This window comes from Perca fluviatilis, chromosome 4 (assembly GCF_010015445.1).
Source record: "Perca fluviatilis chromosome 4, GENO_Pfluv_1.0, whole genome shotgun sequence".
In the NCBI taxonomy this organism is placed as follows: Eukaryota; Metazoa; Chordata; class Actinopteri; order Perciformes; family Percidae; genus Perca; species Perca fluviatilis.
In genome coordinates this window covers 1,351,103-1,376,013 of record NC_053115.1, presented here as the reverse complement: position 1 = coordinate 1,376,013, position 24,911 = coordinate 1,351,103, and the positions used below count along the sequence as shown (strand labels likewise).

The window sequence follows — 24,911 nt, the reverse complement described above, 5'->3', positions numbered from 1 at the left end:
TCTTATATACAGTCTATGGATGGGACTGATCAGCAGCAATTTGAGCTGTCCTCTTCCTGACTCTGGCCTCATACAGGTCACTGATCGACAGCTGCCTCTGTCTAGTCAGCCTCTCTGCTGCAGTCTGTTCTTCACCTGGGCCGATGCTGAGGCAAACCATAGGCAAGGCAGCTTTATTTGTAGAGCACATTTCAGCAACAGGGCAATTCAAAGTGCTTTACATAAAACATTAAAGAGCAGTTAGAAAACGATTAAAAAACAAATTAAAACATGAATCAAGACATGAATAAAATTGACAGTGCAGTATAAGAATTTAAAGAACTGAGAGATAAAATACGCGAATAAAAGTTACAGTGCAGTAGCCTATAAGAAATGAAACATTAAAAAGCAGTTATCGAGTGTCATACAGTGTTATCAGTGCAACTTCAGTATAACAAATGAACAGTCATTTAAAGAAAGGCAACATCAAAAAGAAAGGTCTTTAGCTTTGATTTAAAAGAACTGAGAATTGCTGCGGACCTGCAGTAATGGATGTTGACAGAAGGCTTTCATATCACTCGCTGTATTTATCTGGTGGCTGTATTGTGTCTTTACTAATAAAGATTTCCATGCATAAATTCATCTGAGAGAATTAAGGGGTGCAAGAATTCACATTCAAAGGATTACGGAGCATGGGTGAGAAAGCACAGATCAGGTTAGGCCTACTGTTAGGGTTTTTAAAGGATATGATGGATACGGATTTCATACATGGAAATGGTTTTTATTTATTTTTTAATTTTTAATTTTTGTTTGGTTTCTGAATGGAATTAGATCGCAGGTCCACACTCCGGAGCAGAATGAGGATCGCAGGTCCACACTCCGGAGCAGAATGAGGCGCTAATGCACCAATGAGTTGGATGAAGAACAAGGATTCTGCTTCTTTTCATTCGGCTGAAGCCGGACCACATTCGGACACATTCGGAGATAATGGGCGTGGCTCGGCTGTGGCGCGTCGCTCAGCTCTCAACCTGCGGTACAATCGGATGATCGCGGGCGGGCGGAGCCAAGTAGGAGGAAATGGTCTAGTTGGCTCTGGATGCTTCAAGAAAACCGGCGACGAGCATCCATACCCGGCAGTTTGATCGTACGTCTTCGCTGCTGTCAGTCCATCACTGCAACAGCAATCAAGCAAGATACCTCTCTCAAGCAAAACGTCATTGATTTACTGGAACACGTCTCCATTTAGCGAACGCTACTTATAAACCGAGCAACAGTTGTATGCTGCAGTTTCTAGAAACACCTGTGAACGGCTCGGAGATTAAATAGATAAACGGCTGCAGGATGGAGACGCAGATACATGTGCCTGTCGGCTCGCCGGTAGTTAGAAAAATCCCCATCTTCGTGGACGAACACAACGTGACGGAGGGAGCGATGAAGCTCATTAAACAGCTGAGACCGGCGTGGGACACCAGCCATGTAAAGACCAAGGTAACGTTAGCCGCTACGATAACGTTAGCTCAGCTGTACAGAGTATGCTAGGCTAAGCTAGGCTAGGTTAATATAGACTGCTCAAGGCTGCAGCATCACCAAACACTGATGGACCAGGCAGGCAGCAGGAGGGCCGTGGAAACCTCTCTTCTGGCTAACGTTAGGGTACATTTATTTATATATATATATATATATATATATATATATATATATATATATATATATATATATATATATATATATAAAAAAAAGCACATGATATGGAAACGTTAGCTAAGCTAGCAAGACGCTCTCAGACTTGAACTCCCCCAAAGGCCAGTAAGGAAACATTCCTGTTACATGCTGTTTAATATGTCCAAAGTTCACAACATGTAACATGAAATATGTAATGAAAGCCAAGTCACGGTGAGCTAAGCGTCAGCGGGCAGCTGGTGGTGACGTGATGCTCATGATAAGGTGAAGCAGACACCCCCCCCCCCCTTCTGAAGCTGGCTTCTGGTAGTCCACCTGGCTGCTTTATTATGGCTCGTTGCCCTCTTGTCAGAGGGTTTTAGACCAGTGTGATTGAATGTTAATACTAATAGAAACATGAATATATATTAGAATGGTCTCATTAAGATAAAAAAGCAAATGTCAGAATTTGGTTGGGTGAACTTTCTCTAAATGCCAGTTTTCCAGAAAGTAAACTAATTCCCCAAAGTAAATATGTGTAGTTAAGTATTTCACAAGGCACAGCAATATGCAGAGGTGGCATGTAATGGGACATTTAAAGTCAACCAAAAGGGGGCATTCTTAAACGCTTAACATGAAAAGCTTATCGTTGTTTAATGTTCCTAAACAACGATCAATAATCACCAAATTTCTCTCTCCTATTGCTCCTCATAACCACTGAAAACTGTCAAAAAATCTAACCCATGAAGAGGAGCAATATGAGATAGAAATTTGGTGATATAATGTCCATAATAATTGGACTTTGGTTAGATGTTTTTGGCAGTTTTCAGTGGTTATGAGGAGCAATATGAGAGAGAAATTTGATGATTGATCGTTGTTTAGGTACATTAAACCACGTTAAGCTTTTTAGAATGTCCCGCCGAAAAGACAGGAACAGGAAGCAGAGATAATGGTCAAATATCAAACAGACAAATACACAGATCTGTGCCTGTTCTACAAATACAGTTGAATGTGTGTCGGCTAATGTTTGAAACCAAAGTTGAGATTGAGACTATTTCAAGTTTGATTATTTCCTGAATTCTCAGTGAAAGGAGACGGTCTAGATGGAAATAATTTAAACCAGCATTTCTGGTAAATTCAGCATTTCTGAGCAGTTAGTCATTTCCGAGCAAAATGCCCTAAAAGTTAATTTGCGGAACTCCTCTGTTGCTTGCTTGGTGTTAAAAGACACACTGCAAAATCAGTCCTAAAGTGAGCTAGAAATCCACTTCATGTTTTGAGTGAACACAGCTCTGTGGGATGGAGCTTTATCTTTGAAAAATGCCTCTCACAGTTTCCTAGAGGCCAAGTGTCTTGTGCAACCAGCAGTCCAAAACGCTCAAACATGGAAAAGCAGCAATGTTCCCATTTGAGAGACTTAAAGACGCTACTATCCTGTACATACTTTCTGTGTCCGTAGGTGTGTACAAGTAACTGTATATATTTTATTTATATATAGGGCTGCACGATATGAGTAAAATATGAATCATGATTTTTTTAGCTTAGAAATGATATCACGATTCTCTGCCAGGGTTTTTTTTCACGAAGTGTAATGTTTATTGCACACATGAACCATGACAAAACAAAACAAATTGGCAGTACAAACATAGATTTTTTTTTTTTGGCACCTAGAGCACATTGTGCATCACCACAAGCCTGTAAACACAGAGGCTTCAATCAATACAGAAAATAAAGTACATACTGGCTAGGGCTGTGTATTGGCAAGAATCTTTTGAGGGTGGAGTTGAAATGGGTCACATGCTTATTTCACAAATAAGAGGAAAGGTTTATTTTGATTCAAAGGTGGGTTGCAGTTTGACGGGGCTTTTTCAACGTAAAATAAAGCCCCGCTAGAGCACCGCTTACTGTGCTCCATGGCTGCAACACAACAAGCGCCTGGTCGCTACGGAAACCAGAACTTGCGCATGTTAAATTTGGAACCCGTGATCAGATTAGAAACCAAATCCTCCAAACGATTCCAATAAAGAAACGATAATTTTTGAAACGATTCCAAGTAGGAATCGGTTCTCAATGCCCAACCCTATAAGGTGATATATTGGGATTTTAGAAAAAAATATATTAAAAAAAAAAAAAGACATGATGTTCATAAAAGTCAAGTTTTACTTTAGGTAAACAATTCAGTACACAGAAAACACTGCCAGTTTGGGATTGTGGTTCCCAGGTTCTTAGTGAGCTAATGTTGATATGCTAAAGTAGGCCGAAGTTCAGCCATAGCTACGTTGTTAGCTTCTAGCAGAAAGTTAGGCCCTGCTAGGCCCTGCTAGGCCCTGCTAGGCCCTGCTAGGCCCTGCTAGGCGAGGACAGTAGTGGTGCGTCTCAGCATAGCCATCTAGCGGTAGGGGGTTTAAAAACAACATAAACGTGAACCACTGTCTTACATAAATATTTTTGAACATAAAAAAATCAATATTGCCTTTTTGAAAATCGATACAGTATTGCAAAAATAAAATATTGCGATACTCAAGTGTATCGATTTTTTTCTTAGACCCCTAATAATGGCCATTTAAGTACAGTAGACTACCAAAAATAGTGACATATAACACATTAAACTAAAAATGGCCCGATACAGGCTCTATCTGAACTCCTTCAACATGTATTTACATAATTAAAACATGGCAATCAACATGCTGCAGCTACAGCTTTAGTCTCTAGAGAAATGGAGTTTGACAGTATCAAAAACAGAATGATTTCTTAGCACACTCTTTTAACTGCTTGTCTTTCATTGTCCTATCAAAATAAAGGCCGAAAATGTGCCCCCCCAAAAAAAGAAATCAAAGTCATTTAAAAATTCAACATTGAATTAAATATTAAAGGCGCCACTAAAAAACGAGACAGTAACATTATAAAGGGCAGTTTTCTACTGATCTTTTCTTTCAACTAAAGGTCCTCGCACACGCAGAGTGACAGCAGTGTCACATTTTGTATTGTTTTAGCGAAATATTTCGCAACGGATTAATTAATATGCATCCCACTCGGTGTGCAAGGTTTCTGTGTGTGACAAATTTTTAGGATGACAGATAGGAAGAAACGCATATGAACATTTCGGACTCAATGTGCAAGGACCTTAACACATACAATCTCGGGAGTGTCTTTCAGATACATCGCAGCCTTTTGCGATGTGTATTGCGCCAGTTGATATTGCGATGGCGATAAAAACCTATACATTGTGCAGCCCTATTTGTATACATGTTCTATGTGTGTGCAGCATGAAGGAGCTACAACTTATATTTCATTGTGCAACCCTGTGTTGTAAAATGACGAATACAATTAACCTTGAACCTTGAAACAAGAAAATGAAACCCTTTAATTGAAGGGGTGTGCATAAGACTGACATGACAGTATGACAAGACACGAGTTAGCTGTTGTTAACTAATTAGCTGGGTCAAAAACCATGCGAGAAGATAGAGAGAGGGCGGGGGGGCTTTTCTGCATCAAGGCATAATCTTTCAGTTTCAAGAGAGAATCGCGATTCATCCACTAATCGACTTTTCCCCCCACCCCTAAAATATATATGTAAAATATATATATATATATATATATATATATATATACTCAATGTTATATATATATTATATATATATATATATATATATATATATATATATATATAACATTGAGTGGGCACGCACACACTACGAATAATCGATTAGGCCTAATCCATTACTGTATCCGTCTCTGGTATTTTGGATTCTGAGTTTTAACCACTGTGAGATTGTGCAATATGCTTCGTCGTCACCACAAACTAGCACACCTGAGTGTGTTGTTGAGCCATCCATTGGAGAAGCTTGTCAGGGAAAGGAAAATCCATAATTGATTGTTTTTAAAATGACAAAGTGGCAAATGTGTCATGGCCAGGTCAAAGTCTTTGGATTAGCTCTGACAGTTGGCACTATGACACCATTTCCTGCTATTACTCACCAGTGGCACGTTTTGGACACAGTTACTCCACATATTTGTTTACATCCTGCTGGATAAGCTCTCTGGATCCGATATCCCACCCATTCTCACACACCTGTAGCTGAGGACATGCCAGTGTTTACCTCGACCTCTACAGGCCAGGCAAGCCAAGATTGTCTCGAGGAACACCACATTAATCAGGCTTTTTGTCCCACTGGAGGCTTTTGTCCAACAGAACTCGTATGGAGTTTTACAGCTGCACAACTGGCAATGCAGCAGAAAATGGAGTGAGGAGAGTGTGAGATTAATGTAAAAAAGTGTTAGTTGGTTGAGTTGGGGAGGATGTTCTCCGAGCAGCGGGACCATTGTTTTGATGGGAGTGGGAAGCGCTGAATGTGGTGGAGAGCAGCAGGGCAGCACTGTTGACAGAAACATCTGATTAGCCTCGCCACCTGGACAGGAAGACTTTTACTGTAAATACACACTGTCCGTTTCCTTGTTGCGCACACACACACACACACACACACACACACACACACACACATAGAGTTCTGGAAAAACAGCAGAGCGTGCCAACAGCAACAGAGCAACAGTCTCCTATTACAACTTTCTCATGCTGAAGACTTCATTTCAGTGCCGCCTCAGACGCCTTACAGTCAGACCACAGAATGTAGACTCATTCATGGAAAAAAATAAATAAAGCGTCACACAGTTTATGGCAGCATGTTTACCTCCGTCTGGGTCCAAGCTTATCGCTGTCTGTCGATATGTTGATCGCCGGTCTTAGCGGTGTATTGTGTGGCGGGTGGAAGGGATCAGTCATGTTGTAGTAAAGGCGTGTATGCTTGTGTATGTACGGTCATAACAGGGATGCCTGCATGCCCATCTTTGTGGTCAGCCACGTGTGGAATGCCAGATATGTGTGAGTGAGCGTCTGGGCCGGGGGAGATGCAGGCAGCGTGTATGTTGTTATTGTGTTCGTTGTAATGGGATGGACTGGCCCACTGTTTTTCACTGGAGCGATGTTGTCACTCAGATATGTAAGGCCTAGCTTTAGACACAAAAGCCTATTTGCTTACTCTTCATTTTAGAAGAGGCGTTTGACTTAACTTGTTAACTCACTGATGCAAGACCAACACCAGCGTACAGATGAGGCAGGTAGTCCTGGCTGGGGTCCGTGGGAAGGTGTGGATAGACGTCTAGACCCGTGCACATCAAAAACACTGTTACAGTTCTCTGGTTCATACGGGTAACTTCTCCTGTCAATCTCCCTGTAACGTCAATTTGACCACCTCCCATCTAAGTCGAGGACCACATTAGTGCTCTTGCTGTGACTACATGTTGTTGGCAGCTTTGTTGATATTTTGTAATTGTTTCAGGTCCCCTAATAATAATTAGTGGCACTGTTAAATTTGTTATGTTTTTGTCTGCAGATTTCTGACAGCAGGACTTTAAGCTCTTTGGTGTGAAGGTCTTGTTTTTAGTTCTGGGTAACCTTTTGATGCCCGAAACAAGCCCATGAATAGAGAGAAGCAAGTCGCCTTACATAGCAAATTGGGCGAGTCAATTATGCTAATGATTAAATCTCACAAGGCCATTATGTATAGGTGCACTAATCAATTTTAATGACACTAATAACGACAGGTTTGTGCAGTTGAAAGGGTTTAGCGAATGCGACTTGGAACAGTTGCACGAGTAAACCTCAGGGAATAAAGGAATGGAGGTGTAGGAGAAGAATCTGATGAAATGTTCTTGGTTCTCCTTTTAGGCCCACAGCCTCACATACATTTAGAAGAGACTTTTGAAGTTTTGATGTTTAATTTTTATTAACTCCTATATATGACAGTGACCAGCATCCTGTTTCAGACCACCACCACCACAGTGAATGACTCTTACATCAGCACGGTTTCTAAATGAAATCATTACATTTGACTCTGTACCCTACCTGCCGTGTGCTGCAGTAATTGTCCGGTATTTACCAATTCTATCCATGTTTAAAGTAGGGCTGCACGATATGAGGAAATATCTAATTGTGATTATTAAGACTGATATTGCGATATGATACACGATATTGGAGGGAATGATCATTTTTGTCTCATTTGCATTGAAAATAATAATGATGATTGAAGTTTGATTTTTTTTTTTGCGAGGATCTGTACCAAACAAAGATGTTTTCTTTAGTCTGTAGGACAGGATTTGTAGGCACCACAATACTTTATTTTAGGATTGTTTGACACATATTTTACTTTTAACAAATATTGCGCCCCCCTGCGATTTGGATATTGCACTAGTTCATATTGCGATTTTGACAAAATTGCAATTAATTGTGCAGCCCTAGTTTAAAGTTAGTAGTACTTTAACTCTGGAAACATGACAATTGAGTGTACCCAAAATGCAAGTCGTTTTTTTGAGTGGTGTTGATGGGCAAAGAAACATTGGAGATGCATGTTTGAAATAGCTCTTAAGGTGCTATGCGCCATATCCAGGTTGTACATAACAATACAGTACATGAATCTATTGGAAACCATCAGCATTATTAGGATGTTGATAGAACATCAATATATAGTTTATGCTAAGTTATTTTTTTTCAAATGACTAAAATTTACATTTTGAATTACATAAAAAACATGCAACTATCCGTGTTCTGAAGGCACAATTAACCCTTGTGTTGTATTCCCGTCAACCTTGAAAAAAATTAATTACATTTTTCTTCTACACATTTTCAGCGCTTATTTCTACGTCCCATATTTTCTGATGTAAAACAAAAATTGAAAACGGGTCAATTTGACCCGAAGTCAACATAAGGGTTAAGAATGCTGCTGCATGATATATTTATCTGATGTACTGTCGGTCCGACCTGCATGGAGTCTGCACTTTCGGTCCTGACCTGAAGACAACTGATAACTTTAGAGAACCCAGTGGAATTCAAGATTTAGTTTCAGAACCACTGTCGTGCTGCACAGTCCGAGGTTGGGAGTATTCCTCTGGATCTCTGATTTCTTTTCTTCCTCTTCCAGCTCTTCACTGATGGAACCACCAACAAGCTGGTGGGCTGCTATGTGGAGGACAGTCCAGAAGACGTGGTCCTGGTGCGAGTATACGGGAACAAGACAGAGCTGTTTGTGGACAGAGACAATGAGCTTAAAAGCTTTCAGGTAGTGTTAAAGAAACCAAGTGAAAAGGGTAGTGCTCACCTGTGAATTTAAATGCTTCCAAAATGGTTTCTCTACTCTAATTCTTATGTTTTGTTTCCCTCCTCTAGGTGCTACATGCTAATGGATGTGCCCCTCGCCTCTACTGCAGCTTTCAGAATGGTATCTGCTATGAGTTCATGCAGGGGGACGCTCTCGGGACGCAGGATGTCAGAGATCCTTCCTTGCTCAGGTCGGGACATGGTACAGTCATGGGACTACTCGGGACTTTTTTATTTTTACTGATTTAGCTAAGAGATGGTAGAATTGTTACATTGTCCCAAGTAGTGTTGTACTATTATGCTCAGAATCCTCCTAGGTTTCTTAATTTTACATGTAGACAAACTACTTTACAATGCAGAAATGCTTGCACGCTGCACAGGAAAGAGGCAAATGAAGCAAAAACATGTGAGTCACATGCAAATGATAGTTGGCAGATAATAAACATTACAAAAACAACTGATCATAGGCCTATTCCAAAGACTGGTTTGGAAGCAGAGGTGTTGCTCATGTCACTTTATTACTACAGTAATTAAATACTAATACTTAATCTGGTAACACACATTGTCCTTGGTGTCAGCTTTTTAGAACTAATCAACTACATCAGCTCAGTGTGTGTGTTACATGATGTATTCAGTTGACTCTGAACTTCTTTATAACTGGAGCCTAATACACAACAGTCAATAATGTACTGGTTCATGTTGAAATCTAGTCCCAATGATAACCTGTGTGTCTGTTTCTCCTCTCAGACTGATATCCAGGGAGATGGCTTGTATCCATGCCATCCATGCACACAATGGCTGCGTCCCCAAACCCAACCTCTGGATCAAGATGCGAAAATACTTCTCTCTTGTGGCCACCGAGTTCACCGACCAAGCGTCCAATGTCAGGTGAGATCTGGCTTCTCAGTAGTTCTTGGTTGGCGCTCCTACTCTATTTTTTATTTAACCAGGTAGGCCGTTGAGAACAGGTTCTCATTTGCAACGGCGACCTGGCCAAGAAAAGCATCAGCGTGCAAGACAACATACAGTTACACATTCAATACAGGAATACAGAATACAAAAGGCTACATAAAGTGCAGATTAAGTAGGCAATACAAAGCCAGCGCAAAGTGAGGTGTAAGTAAGATGAAGGATATGCGAAAGTGAAATGGTAATAACACAATATACATGAATAGACTCATGAATAGAGTCTATAACACTGCTGAGATGTAGTGAAGAGCCAAACAAAACAAAAACTAGTTAGTGGTGTTGAATATGTTATAACGCAATATCTATGAATAGACAGTCTATGTAAATGCTGAAATGTAGTGAAGAGTCAATATACAGTTGGTACAAATTGTGGTCTGGTTAATGATATAGGTCAGTAATAATACTGTTAACCGGAATAGACAGTCTATGTAGATGTTGAATGTAGTGAAAAGTCAATATACAGTTAGTGCAAATAGTGGACTAGGTAGTGATGTAGATCAGAAATTACATGATATGCATTAATAGACAGAATATATAAATGCTGAGATGTAGTAAAGAGTCAATGTACAGTTTGTGCAGATTGTGGTGTACAAAAATTGTGTGACACATAGGCTGGAGGAATAACCGTTGAGCATACCTGGGCGGATGAATAGTGCAAAAGGATGTAAACAGAATATGACAGCAATGCAGGTGAAGATGTGCATCTGTGCAAATATGTAATGGGGCGCGACTGAGGTAATGGAGTGCAGTAATGCAATAGGGGGGGTGCGAGAACAGAGCATGAATGATGAACAGTTAGCACGTACAGTGATTGGACAGGAGCTCAGACAGACGTACTTTGAGTTAGTGAGATAAGGGTTTTGAGTTTCAGGGTTTTTTGAAGTGCATTCCAGTCCTTTGCAGCCAAGGAGACCAAGGAGATGTAGGCTAACTGCTAGAGTGCAGGTTGCGGGTGGGTGAAGCTATGGTGACCAGTGAGCGTAGGTACAGCGGGGCTTTGCCTAGCAAAAATTTGTAAATGAGTTGGTACCAGTGAGTTCAGCAACAAGTGTGTGGCTCAGGACACACACGCATACACTGATAATGATGCAAATAGTTCCTAAAACACAGCCTGATTTGCCTGTAACAAAAGTTATCAGGAAAGAATCAGTTTTCCTTGAGCCTGATATCTAATCTTTTTGCACCAGGATCAACAATTTACCCTGTTTTCTAGGTACCAGAGGTAGTTTATCTAACACATGATATAGAAAATAGATGTCTGGCTATGGAGTCAGGAAGTGAGAGGTTAATACTAGAAGGTGGCCTCCTTTTTCCAGAACAGACCAGAAGCTTTACAACCACAAAGCACTCTTACTGAAAGTACTTTTTTAACCACACTAGCCGGGCTCTAGACATGGGGTTGTTGATCAATCAGTCCACCAGACTGAAATATCTCAACAAATATTGGATGGATTGCTGTGCAATTTTGTACACACATTCATGGTCCCCAGATGATGAATCCTACTGACTTTGACGATCTGCTGACTTTTCATTTCGCACCATTATCAAGTCCACATGTTATGGTTAATGACTAAATACCTGCGAAACTAGTAACATTCTGTCAATCAGCTGTGCATTGTGTTTAGTGCTGATTAACAGAGATTAGTATGCTAAACTAAGTCTACTTCTACACTGATCCGGCTCATATTTAAAATACATTTGTCATGTAGAAATGAGTCTACACTAGGGTTTCTGGGTTGTTTATTTGAAAGGGTTCCCACGGGTCCTTAAAAAGTCCTAAAATGTCAAATTAAATTTTGTGAAATTAAGGTCACAAAATGTCTTAAATTTGCCGTAGGTGTTAAATTAGCTGACAATTCTTTTAAGATGATGGGGTCATTTGTCGCTGATGGTCTACCGTAAATCACCTAATGTCTTTGGTTACCTCACCTTTGTAGTCTTTTAGAGATGAGGCCTTGCAGCATTTTCAGGAGTTTTAAGTCACGTTAGCTAGCTAACGGCGGCTAATGCCTGCGTTGTTTCAACGAAGCAGAACAACAATGTTAGACTCCTGCTGCTTCTCAACTGGCGGCTTTGAGTGGTTTTGTGTCGCCGCCAGAAACTCGAAGGGCAGAGGTGTTGTGGATTCTTCACACGGTAAGCCGACACCATTATACAACGTTTAACGTTAACAACAAAATAAAATTTAGCTTTGTAGAGATCGTGGGATTTTCCAAACCGAATAAATAGCACACATATGTACACAAAACTGCTTTGCGACCCCATTGTGGTGTAACTAAGATATCTGCAGAATCTTGACGGATCTAGCTCCTAGTTTTGTAATCAATTTTGTGATGTTGACATGGAAATGGCAGAGTAATATTTTAAGTGATGAGCCTGGTGTGCTGTCATCACGGATGTATTGGCAGTCATGCTGATTTGAGCATGGTTTACATGTCTAGTTGACCAATTAGATTGCCTTTTCGAATCAAATTTTTGCTTTTTAAGGATGCACAAGGACTAAGAGGACATTACTGAGATATTAAGTTAGTTAATAATCTTATTAATGACTCAATAAATTCTCTTTCCTATCAAATATTTTTTTCCAACAATTTTAGGTCTTAAACGATATTTGTGGTGGCCTTTAAAACGGTCTTGAAAAGCATTACATTTGACTTCAAAAATGGTGCAAGAACCCTGTTTGAGGCCTCTGTCCACAGTGACAGAGATGAGACTGAGCCATTATTCTATAGTTTGTGTGTCAAGCAGCACAAACATGATCCGCCAAGGGGGGCGCTACCATTGGCGCCGCTCACCACTCAGAATTGCCGCTGCGCTCAAAGCTCAAATTATTTCAACGTTGACCTTGTTGCCGCTGACCTTTTTCAAGGCGCAACCAATTCCAGAACGTATACCTGCGCTGCACTTTTCCTCTCTGCTCTGCGCCCTACCTCGTGGTTTTGCAGCAGATCGTGTTTATGCGGCTTGACACACTTGAACGACAGAAAAATGGTTCAGTCTCATCTCTGGGAAAGAGGAAATAAAAAACAGTTTCCAAGAGTTAGGCTGGAGATGATTGGGTTTGTATCTTGGCACTGGACCTGTGGAGCCGACAAAGGCAGACCGTTTCATGACCTGGCCAGCTGCCCAGTCTCAGCTGATATCTTTTGTTCTGGTGGCTATTAGATTAAGTCCAGCATGTGGCTTATATAACTGTAACAATAATAGCCAACTGGATTAGGGAGTCTGAGGCATGCAGTGGGCCAGCAGATGTTTGCTCAGCTCAGTGTATCAGGTCACTTTACGTTCTTCCTGGGTTACGCAGACAGCTAGAGTGTCCGGGTCCAGGTCCTGGACAGCAGACACTTGTTGCTCTGTGGTCTGAAGCAGACTGTATAAAAAGTCCAATGTTAACTGGCATTATCAAAGAATTGACATCTGTGTTACATTCCAGTAGAGATGATAAACAATACTGGCCACCTCGTATAGATCAACCGTGTGATATTTCAATCAGGAGAGACTTTGTTTGCAGATATGCAAAAATATTAATTGTACAACTGTAATATAAAATGTACAAAGTCTTTTGGAGATTAGACTCCATCGAATTAATATTTTTAAAGGGGGGTAGAGAACAGGAACATAACCCCCTCCCCGATGGAGTCCAGACACTGGTGGCGGCGGAGAAAGAGACCAGAGACCGGACCGAAGAGGCAACGGAGCGGTCAGCCGGGAGAAACGCGAAGACCGGAGGTAGCAGGGGAGGAGGAGGGTCGAGCGCTTTGCCTGAAACAACAGCTGACAGCACAGGGAGAGAACAGATTTAGAGCAGAGTTGTAAGGCTGTGATTGGCCCTTGAATTTCGTGGCCAAGTCTGATTGGTTTAACTGAAAGCGTCACTTCTAAACAGCTGATTTGATTTAAGAATGAGTAGTGATTGGGTTAATGATTTCTTCCCGAAATAATTTGCGCTAAGCTTCATTTGTGTCATACACCAGGAAGGAATTTAACAGTTGAGGCTCAGGCCACAGGTGAAGATAGAAATGGAGTGCGTGCGTTTTACACAGCCTCCCTCCTAGCTCTCCCTGCTATCAAGCTGACTGTGGATTAGGCCCTATAAGCCCATTACAGTTAGCACAGGGGTCTCTGCTCAGCACACCACTGTGGTTGGCTGAGACACTAACTCTGCGACTTAACCCTTTCTCCACTAGCCAATTATGCCACTTTAAGACTGACGCAGATTAAAGCCGTGACGATCTGAAGTGGTGAATGTGTGTTAAATGACCAGGGCTGAACACAGGTTGGATGTGTGAATGTTCACTAGGTCTGTGTGTCATGTGCACAGAGATGGAAAAGGGCAAATAGTTGAATAAATACAGCTGCATGAGATGCATGAATGCCATGTTCAAGCATCATATGTACATGCACTAAAACTAAGGGTGACCTAGCAGTGTAGCCATAGTGACTGTCCACTGAGAGCTTGTTTCTCTTTAACTACGCTCCCATGAGCCAGCAGGCCAGAGCCCCACTGAGCCTGTGTGCTGTTTGTGCATGTTGGTCTCAGTTGTTTTAACTTTAGACTTTTGTCCACTTTGTGATGATACCTAATCAAGGAAAAGCTGTGTGTTTACTACTAGTAACAACTGGCACTTCCCATAACCGTGTCCGTGGGGCCGGTGTTGTCTTTGCAGACACTTGTGTTTGCATAGTTGTTACAACCGTCTAAAAGAAGAACCTGTGGAAAAGTGTGTGGGGGGGGGAAGCTCACCTCTCTCAATCTCTCTCGCTGTCTCTGTGCACCCTGTCCAGAATCCAGCAGGAAGTTCCCAGCAAGGCGGTGCTGGAGCAGGAGATGGTGTGGATGAAGGAGCATCTCTCCACTCTTGGCTCCCCTGTGGTGCTCTGCCACAATGACCTGCTCTGCAAGAACATCATCCACAACAGCAAAGAGGGTAGGCACCTCTGGGTTCCAAACACAGACTTCCTCCTACTTTCAGCTTCACACGGAATAGAGTAATAAATGCGTTGCACAGCAGGAAGTTGATCAAATGATTGATTCTTTTGTGATTTGTTTTATTTTAATTTTTTTTGCAGCTGTTTTTTCAATTTTATTTATAGTATCAAATCATAACAAGAGTTATCTCGAGACACTTTACAGATAGAGTACCACAAGCCATAAAAGCCTTAAATCAGTCAGAATAAGCTAGTCGTCCAGCTGGTCTGACCATACCCAAGGGTGTATAGTGTATTGTAGTGTGTGATGTATATTCTTCATGTTTTGTTTGTCGGTGTCTGATATAATAATTATTTGTTTGTATCATATGTCTGATGTCTTGTTATAAAATGACTTGCGATTGTGCCGCAAACCCAACTGCCCCACGGGGACAATAAAGTTATCTACTTCTAGAGTAGGTCTAGACCACACTCTATAATTTCCAAAGCCCCAACAATTACAATAATTCCCCCAAGAACAAGCAGTGGAAAAACTCCCTCTCAGAAAGAAACCTGGGACAGACCCAGGCTCTTGGTAGGCGGTGTCTGACGGTGCCGGTTGGGGATGCGATGAACAGTGGCGATAATAGTCACATTAAAGATAATGTAACAGTGACTTCAAATGGTAGTCGTAGTAGTTCATGTCATATCAGGGCACTGCAGGGCGTTACAGGATGTAGCGTGGCCCAGCAGGGCATGGATGGACGTAGCAGGAAGCTGCAGGGTTCAGCAGGATGCAGCATGACACTGCAGGGCACAGCAGAGCTTAGCAGGGTGTAGCAGGACCACGGCGACCGCTGCAACCAAGATCTTGGTGCCAACGTACGCCCTTGTCGGGCTTGAAACTCTACAAGCCTGATAAGGCTCCTCTGCATTTGTGTGTGTAAATATGACCATGGCTGTACCTTTTAGCTAAATGGTGCCAGTGATCCTCTGCCACAGCCTACATGTTTTTGAGCAGACACCCACCATTATACACTTTACATTTTCTGTGTCCTCTTGTTGCCTCTCAGGTCATGTTCGCTTTATAGACTATGAATACTCCAGCTACAACTACCAGGCCTTCGACATCGGCAACCACTTCAATGAATTTGCAGGTTTGTCAAACCACGGTGTGATTTGTGTTATATATATATATATATATATATATATATATATATATATATATATATATATATATATATATATATATATATATATATATATATATATATATATATATACATACATACATACATACATACATACATACCGTTACAGTCATTCCCTGGCTGCAGTGATGGTGCAGACACTATGAGAGCACAGATGCAGAAGAGCTGGAAACGCTGACCAATCAGAACAGACTAGGCTTTGTCTTAAAGAGACAGGCACTAAACTGGGCTTTTCAGACCGAGGGTAAATAGATGAACATTTTGACAGACAAAATGAGAAAAATATTTTTTGAACATTAAGGCAAAATACAAGTATGATCTTGAAAGTGAGCTTAATATGGGACCTTTAATGTTCTATCCATACAGCCTGGCTTATTATGTAACTGTGTGTCCCTGTGTGTGGTCAGGAATGGCAGAGCTGGACTATGGGCTCTACCCCAGTCGGGAGATGCAGATGGACTGGCTCAAAGAGTACCTGCAGGCATACAAACTCTTCACCATGAAAACAGAGGAGGTCAGCCCGCGGGAGCTGGAGACGCTCTATGTACAGGTCAACAAGTTTGCTCTGGTGAGGAGGAATATGTCTGCATAAACACACACGATCTCTTACACACAAACACCCACAGTATCTCGCATTACTTGACCTTCACCTGATATCTGATTTGTCTCTCTCAAGGCTTCTCACTTCTTTTGGGGCTTCTGGGCGCTCATCCAGGCCAAATATTCCTCCATTGACTTTGACTTCCTCGGGTAAGTCGCTGTATGAGTATGTATCTGAGCTGTATCTTTACTACATTCAGCAGTGATATGGACTGTCTATTTATGTATATTGTGTTGTTACCATATCACTTTCGCATTTCCATTGACTTACTTACACCTCACTTTACAACAGCTTTGTAATGCCTACTTAATCTGCACTTTATGTGGCCTTTATGTAGCTTATTGTATTCTGTATTCTTGTATTGTATGAATGTGTAACTGTATGTTGTCCTGCACACTTACGCTTTTCTTGGTCGCCGTTGTAAATGAGAACCTGTTCTCAACGGCCTACCTGGTTAAATAAAGGTTAAATAAACAGAAAAATTAGTGTTTGTGAAAGATTTAGTGCAGCGTGTGGTAAACCCCCCAATGTAGGCTATTACCTAAGTGATGGGTCGGGTGTGTCTGAAAGGAATCTGTCTGTGTGGGTTAAACAGAGCATTATGAAAGACTGAAACCAAAAACCCTAAAAGCCAAGTCTCATTTCTTTTGTGAGCATCCATACCACTTAACACTTCCTGCCTACACACCTGCCACCCCCCCAACAGCAGGTCTGCCTCCCCTAGTGGTTTTACAGAGAGGGGAACCGCCTCACTGAGAGAAAGACAGTGCAAGAGTGAATATCGATGCTACTTTGCCTGTTAACAGAAGTTGGTGTGAAGTGAATGAGTGCTGTGCTGTTACTACGGTTACCTGGCCAGCAGTGGAGAAAGCCTCTGTGCTGCAACATCATCAACAACAACAAGCGCTGCAGTGTGTTTCTGCTCATTCGGCTTATTTGCTAGTGTGCTAGTGTGCTAACATTAGCGGAGTATGTCAAGTATAACACAAAATACTTCACTTTGGTCATATAAAAGTTTATTTATTTTAGTGCCAGAATAGCGCCCGCTACATTAGTTTTCTCCACGGGGCGATCATTTTTGGTTGTGACCAGCAATGTCGGTACTTAAATTTGATTGGTGCTGTGTCTGTGTGGGTGAGTTCACTTTAGTTCTACAGCTACACAGGGACAAATAAATCACTAAAGGTATTTTACCCAAAGGAAGAATATGTTGTGTATCAACATTTGTGAGCCATACAGTTGCCATATTTTGTCCTCTTTTAAAAAATGGAAAGGTAACAGCACAATAGCTGCAGTATCATTCTAGTTGATATTCCCGTATACAAAAAGTGAGGAGAATTCAAACTTTCTTTCTTTTCTTTCTTGCAGGTACGCTGTGCTACGTTTCAACCAGTACTTCAAGACCAAACCTGCAGTTATGGCCCTGCAGATCCCAGAATGAGAGGAGAAGGACCGACTGCGGAGAGAAGACCGGAGGGAGGGTGGAACAGGTTTTCTGCTGCGATGTCCTGTAGGGTGGGAACTCTTCTCTGTGAGCCAGCTGTTGATGGACCACTGCTTGGTCTTCCTCTTTCATCACAACTCTAGCTCAAGAATGATAAAACTTCCATGGGTTATGTGTGTGTGTGAGTTTATGCTTGTGTATGTTGGTGTTCTTAATTTATCTCGGTAAAAACCCAACGTGTTTCTTTCCCTCTTCAGGCAACTGAACAAGGCGTAGTGAGCACAGCAGCCTACATTTTGGGGTAGAGATCACAGACTTAAAACTTGCTTTAATGTCTGTCACTCGGGCGCCAAAATGTTCCACAACGCTGGAAATGAAGTTCCAAAGAGGGACGAGACTGTTGAGGGTTTGATGCTGACATTGACAGATGACTGACTACAGAGGCATTTCACCTGTGATTCCTCAGATTTAGCATGTGGGGTGTGTGGTGATACCATACCTCCTCCTCCTCTCTGCAGATATTTTAACACTTAAGTTGATTTGTGCGCTCTTTCCTTTTTCTTTCCTCCATCTTTGATGCTAAGTGCTCGTAGCTGCAGTATTTCTGCACTGCACTTCCCAGAGATCAACTGTGCATCGAACACTGTGGGCGGTTCATCTTTCCTCTGATTTTGTTGATTTTTTTTTTTTCTGTTATTGTAGTTTGAGCTTTTGTCAGTTATTCCAAGCAAACTGCTGCTGCTGCTGCTGCTAGACATGTAAAACCAACTTTTCTGTGTGCTAGTGGACTTTTCCCCTGAAAGGACCTACCAGACACTGTGTGTGTGTGGAACAGCAAATGGAAAAGCTTTCCATACACTGGCTGAAGGTTGCATCACTATTGTGTTATAGCAATCAGTGATAGAGAGTAGCTAAATGTGCATTTATTTATTCATGTATGTGAAGACATTAACATCTCAGGTGAAACAACTCTCCAGTTTGTGTTGCTTTGTGTTGAATTGGGAAGTGATCTGAAGCAGGAGGGGAGATGGTTGTTGGGTAAAGAGAGGGCACCTGTGTAAATGTCACTCTAAACTCTGTGTGCATTTCTGCCCTCAAACTGTTTTCCACCTTCTTGACTTTTATGGTTACAGCGAATCGCTCTGTTAAACTTTCCATTTAAACTTTCTGGACCTCTTGGAAAAACACAACCTCTATCACCCCCACTGCCAAACCTCCCCCCATCCTCCCCTCTTTTATGCCCTCCTGTGTCTGCTCCCTCCTCACATTACTATCTTTGATCTCCTCCCACCATGGTTCAGTTTCATATCTCTCTTTATCTGTTGAGATGGAGGCAGTAGCACCTGTTCCACGGGCCATCTTAATTCAGAGACTGCTCTCAGCCCCACACTGTAATCCATTCACATACCAGATTTGGAGTCACATTTATTTACATAATCAGACATTGCACAAGTTATATCTGGGGAAAAAATCAAGTCTAGCTTTCAAAAAGAGGCAGGAATGGGTTATCTGGGGCTGTGTTGCTGTCATGAGATCACCTAATACTTGGATAGGAAAGCATGGTGTCTGACACTCCAGAAATTATCCAGACAGACAGACAGACAGACAGACAGACAGACAGACAGACACGCTAGAACTCCACTGGTTATCATCAAAGTCTGTTTACAGGTGTTGCGGAGTACATATGTATAAAGCCTTTTAGTGTCTCCAGAGGGAGCTGTGTGAAATCTGATTAATCCTCATGTGATGTCACTTGAGTCAGCGTCTGCTGGGTCTCAAGACTACACAAGACTACATGCTCATCTCTGCTGGAGGTGAGCGGCTCCAGGCTACATTAGATGCTACTAACGCATCCGAATCTCCAACCAAACTGTTGCGGTCGAGTTGCATTGTGGGTAATGTAGGTGCCATGTTTTGACAAAGTAAATACTGTATCTCTGGTTCTGCTGCATCAGTTTTGATCATTTTTGTTTTTAGACTGTTGATGAATCTGCCAATGTTATAGAAGTGAAATGCTAAATCTGTGAAGTAGTCTATTCAATTCAATTTTATTTATAGTATCAAATCATAAGAGTTATCTCGAGACACTTTCCAGATAGAGTAGGTCTAGACCACACTCTATAATTTACAAAGCCCCAACAATTACAGAAATTCCCTCAAGAGTAAGCAGTGCGACAGTGGCGAGGAAAAACTCCCTCTTGGGAAGAAACCTGGGACAGACCCAGGCTCTTGGTAGGCGGTGTCTGACGGGCCGGTTGGAACAAAGCATTCCCACTCTTGTGACCACTCTTAGGTTAACACACTACAGGCTTAGTGGTCTTATACATATCCTGTCTTTGTACTCTCATTTGGTATTGTACTTCCATAAAGGGAGAACTTGCTAAAGACAAAACTGAAGCAGTAGAGGCCAAGATATCTCCTAGCCCCTAGTATGGGTCTAACAGCAAAAACACTTGCAACGCAATGGCGTCTTTGATTAGCCCTTCTTTGACTGGCAAATGCCCATGTCTTTCAAAGTTGACGTCCCCAGTTTGCAATGCAGAGTTTTCTCTGTAAATGTGTAGAGAAGCTGAAATGACTTGTGATGTCACTTCTGTCCAGGGCTGCAACTAGTTATTCTTTTCATTCTTAAGTCATATGCAGATTATTTTTTTCAATTAATTGTTTAATCAATAGAAAATTGTGAAAAATGCTCATCATATCTTCCCAAAGCCCAAAATAACCCCTTCAAATATCTTTTTGTGTGTATTGTTTGACCAACAGTCCAAACCCATTCATGCTTACGGGGAGAGTACTACTAACCATGGCCAGTAAGCTGGTCTTTGAAACCTGCAGAGACCTTGACACTGAGCAGTGTCTTGGTTGACTCGATTCACCACAGGCACTGGCCTCATGATGAACTTAAGCACAGGATTCACTCCTCCTCCCCATCACTGATTTGGTTACACTGGACTGATCAACGCAACACACGAATGAATGAATGAATGAATCTGAGCTTTAGATCTTCTTCTGAAGCTGTTCATTCATGCTGGGCTCCAGAAAAGGGATGTGTCCTCTCTCTCAGCCACACAGGATATCCAGCCCCTCACAGGCCCAGCAGGGGGAGACACTGAGCCCTGACCTTTGTCCTCCACTGCAGGTTTCATGTAACCGATAATTAATTTAAATAAATAACCGTTAATAATTTACCAAGTGAGCAGCGGCCCTTCAAAACAGCAGAAGAGACACTAACTGATGTTGAGGGTTTTTCAGTTAGGACAGTTAACCCGAGAATGTGTTTTCAGAGGGATCACATTTAGATTTGAAATGTGTTAGTTGTAGTTTTTTTCTTAGACGTGATGATCAGAACCTTCTGAATGTGAATTATAACTCATTTTAGGGCTGTGAGGTGAAAAAGTGTTAATCAATGAAAGATATTCTTTTGTTGGCACACATTTGGGAGAAAAAAAGCTACCTGTTCAATTGTCTTGAAAAAGCTCATATCACTCCAAGTGCATTTTTCATTTGAGGATAATCAAGAGGCCCTTGTTTCAGGTGACTTATAGTGGAGTAATCTGGTTAGTAGATTTGCAGATAATGGCCAAATTAGTGAGCTTGCTGCTTGAGCGCACAATCCTAATACCCTGGTAGGAATTCAGCCTGGATAAAAAGGGCATTTGCACTGAATGAATTTCTCTATTCACTTTATAGAGCACACTGACCCTGATGGAAGCCATTGGTTGACACAGTTTGGGATTTTGGAAGAGGAATTTAGGGTTGGTTAAAGTCTAGAGCTAAATGTTGGGTTGAAGGCCGATTGAGGTTGTCCTGTAAAACTTTGATTCGTTTGGCCCATTGGTCGTCTTACCCACTGTGATGTCTGGCATCAAAAGATTCAGCATCAAAATCATCTCAGAGTTGTTAAAGGGACAGTTCACCCCAAAATCAAAAGACATGTTTTTCCTCTTACCTGTAGTGCTATTTATCAGTCTACTGTAGGTTGTGTTGGTGTGAGTTCAGTGTTCAGGAGATATCGGCCGTAGAAATGTCTGCCTTCTCTCCAGTATGATGGAACTAGATGGCACTTGGCTTGTGGTGCTCAAAGCGCCAAAAAATACATTTGAAAAACTCAGCAGCAATGTCTCTTTGCAGAAATCATGATGTGGTTACTCAAGATAATCCTGGTTGTGAGCAGTTTCATGTAGGAACTATTTTCTTTATGAATTATTTCTCATGATGTTAAAAACTTTTTTACTTAATCTACAAATGCTTCCGTTGTATATGTGACAACGCAAGTTAGCACATTAGCCCTACGACAGATCTCTCTCACCGATTTTTGTTTACCTAAACATTAGCGAGAGATTTTGCACTGCTGACTTCACTTCCAATCAAGCTGGACATTAGTGTTGTGGCTCTACAGACCATAATAAGAAAACAATGAGATGTATAAATGCTTAAAGTAACTAGTTACAAAGCTGACTTTTGTTGACCACTGTCTCATGACATTACACACTTGGTAAGGTGAAAATAAGCCAAACAACAAGTTGTTGTGGGCATTCAACAAAGATGGTCCCTGTTTAAAGACCAGCACATTTGATCTGTTTTGGTGGCAACCTCCAGTATCCCAGAGGAGTCTGAATTTCCTGTTCCAAGCTGATTTCACTCTTTGGGTTTGGCCTTATATGGTGTTTTATAGCAGTTTTTATTTATTGAGTGAATCTAATATTGCATTTCACACCTTTTTTCTTTTGTCATGTTCTAATCATTCCAAAATGGTTAGCTTCAGATGGTTTGCATTGAAGTTCATTTGAGAGTCACTATTTCTGTGTGAATGTACTAACTTAATTTTAAGAAACACTGTACAGATAACTGAATATTTTTCCTTTGTATGCTAAATTTACTTTTTGTAAATGCTTTGAGCACTGTGTAAAGGGACCTAGCGTTTAGCTTGCAGATGTGACTTTGTAAATGTACTTATCCACTGCTTAAGGAGATGCTGCGTCCAGCTGAGATGGAGGATGTAAATACTGTAAGAAATACTGTGAAAAGCTTACTGTACAGTGATCCTTTACACCTCTGTAGGAGTGGCAAGAGGAATTATTTAACAGTTGTCAGTAAACATTTCCATTAAAACGTATAAAGAATAAACACAAACGTGTGTGCCTTTGATTGGTCTGCTCTCAGAAAGTTCTGGCTCTCCATTAAAGTACCAACATAGGACTTCTCTTCTTCTGACACGCCAGCTTCCTCCTGGTAGTGTCGGAGTTGGCCTTAACAGGAGGAAGGAAGGAGAGCACTTGTGCTGTGGGACATCCTGCCAAAACACACACACACACACACACACACACACACACACACACACACACACACACACACACACACACACACACACACACACACACACACACACACACACACACACACACACACACACAGAGAACAGACTGGTTATGACTCCTAACACTCAATGTCTTTGACCTCATCTGCCTTTTTGATTTACTTACACCAGCACCTTATTATATTTAATAGACTCCAGTCAAAACCAAGTTAGCTACCATTCAAGAAAAAAACAACCCAATACATTTTAAATAGGAAGAAATGCAAATGATTAATCTATGGGTAGGAAAGGAGGTTACAAATGCGTTAGAAAATCAGCCCCAGCTTACTTCCTGGACATGGTCACACCCTGTACCCCAACCCCCCCACTCCGCTCTGCTTCAGCCAACCTGCTTGCTGCCCCCTCACAGCGAAGGACAACTAATTACTCAACCAAGTCCAGACTGTTCGCTGTTCTGGCTCCTAAATGGTGGAATGAGCTCCCTATCGACATCAGGACGGCTGAAAGCCTACACATCTTCCACCGAAGGCTAAAAACACATCTCTTCTGACCACACCTCGGATAAACATGGAAAAATTATATATTTCTTGAAGCTGCACTTTTATGTGGCTCTTTGTAGCATTACCAATTTAAAGCTAATGTACTTTCACTTCCTACTTGTCTGGAGTTTGCACCTTCAGGGTTGAAAGCACTTAATTGGAAGTCGCTTTGGATAAAAGCCACAGCTAAATGACATGTAATATAATGTAAAAAATACACCATTTGCCTTCCTCACAGAGCTTTTTATGCCAAAGCGAAGGAACTGTGAGCTGATTGGTAAGGTTTTTTGAATGACAAGTCTACAGCCCCAGCTTGCTACCCTGTCAGACTGAATAGCAGTGCTTTGATCCAAATGCTAACGGTGGACAATGCTAACATGCTGATGTTAAGCAGGTAGAATATTTACTGTGTTCACCTTCTTATTGTAGCGTGATAGTATAGTAACAATTAGCACAAAACACACGTATTGGTAATGCCATTAGTTTTGCAAGTATTGGACAATCTGAAATTTGACCGGATGTTTGCGCCATGAATGTAATGATACCTATACCTGGGCTTTTTGTTTCGCCTGATACTAAGTACCGATCCGATACAAGTCTTTAATTGATAAGCTGTATGCCTCACTGTGTGGAAGTGGGATCATTCTTTGTGTATAAGGCAACATCAGGCTTATACGTGTACTGAATTGATATTTATCATTACAACTGAAGAAATGAATAATGAAGAATTGAATTGACAGATACCTGATCCAACTATTTGAGTCAGCATCGGCCTTGTGTTGCTCAGGATGGACATCCTCGCTGTGTCCACTATCGGGGCTTAGCACCTCCCAGGACGGCTGTGATTGGTTTAAAGAAATACAAACAAGCCAGAGTTTTTCCCCTATCCCAGAATAGGTAACTGTGTAGCCAGACCATACTCCACTGACAGCACAGACACAGCGCTGTGGAGAGGTCTGGCAATGTGAGACTGGTATCGGCCCTACATCCAATATCGGTGCATCCCTAGTTTGCGCACACACAGTAGGAAAAGCACAAGTGTAAGTAATGAAATGAATGAAGGCTGTATTCCATTTAGCTGCCTTTATTTCAGGTTGGAGGTATCGTGTATACACTGGCTCACGGTCACTGGAA

At 41.6% G+C, this 24,911-nt stretch overlaps 1 protein-coding gene across 1 annotated transcript; it reads left to right on the top strand.

Annotated features, from left to right (window-relative positions):
- The first annotated feature begins 1,019 nt into the window (after positions 1 to 1,019).
- etnk2 (ethanolamine kinase 2) lies at positions 1,020 to 18,890 on the top strand. The gene is made up of 9 exons (XM_039798005.1): positions 1,020 to 1,467; positions 8,613 to 8,750; positions 8,858 to 8,979; positions 9,536 to 9,676; positions 14,543 to 14,685; positions 15,739 to 15,822; positions 16,284 to 16,444; positions 16,553 to 16,626; positions 17,846 to 18,890. Exons 1-9 carry the CDS (start codon positions 1,321 to 1,323, stop codon positions 17,916 to 17,918), a joined length of 1,083 nt encoding a protein of 360 aa, XP_039653939.1. The 5' UTR covers positions 1,020 to 1,320; the 3' UTR covers positions 17,919 to 18,890.
- Positions 18,891 to 24,911: the final 6,021 nt, after the last annotated feature.

What these genes read in the sequence shown, in the direction of transcription:
- etnk2 (XM_039798005.1), top strand. Translation starts at nt 1,321, where the DNA reads ATGGAGACGCAGATACATGTGCCTGTCGGCTCGCCGGTAGTTAGAAAA. An exon ending in CCAGCCATGTAAAGACCAAG is followed by an intron (nt 1,468 to 8,612) that starts GTAACGTTAGCC and finishes TTCCTCTTCCAG; the next exon opens with CTCTTCACTGATGGAACCAC. An exon ending in CATCCACAACAGCAAAGAGG is followed by an intron (nt 14,686 to 15,738) that starts GTAGGCACCTCT and finishes GTTGCCTCTCAG; the next exon opens with GTCATGTTCGCTTTATAGAC.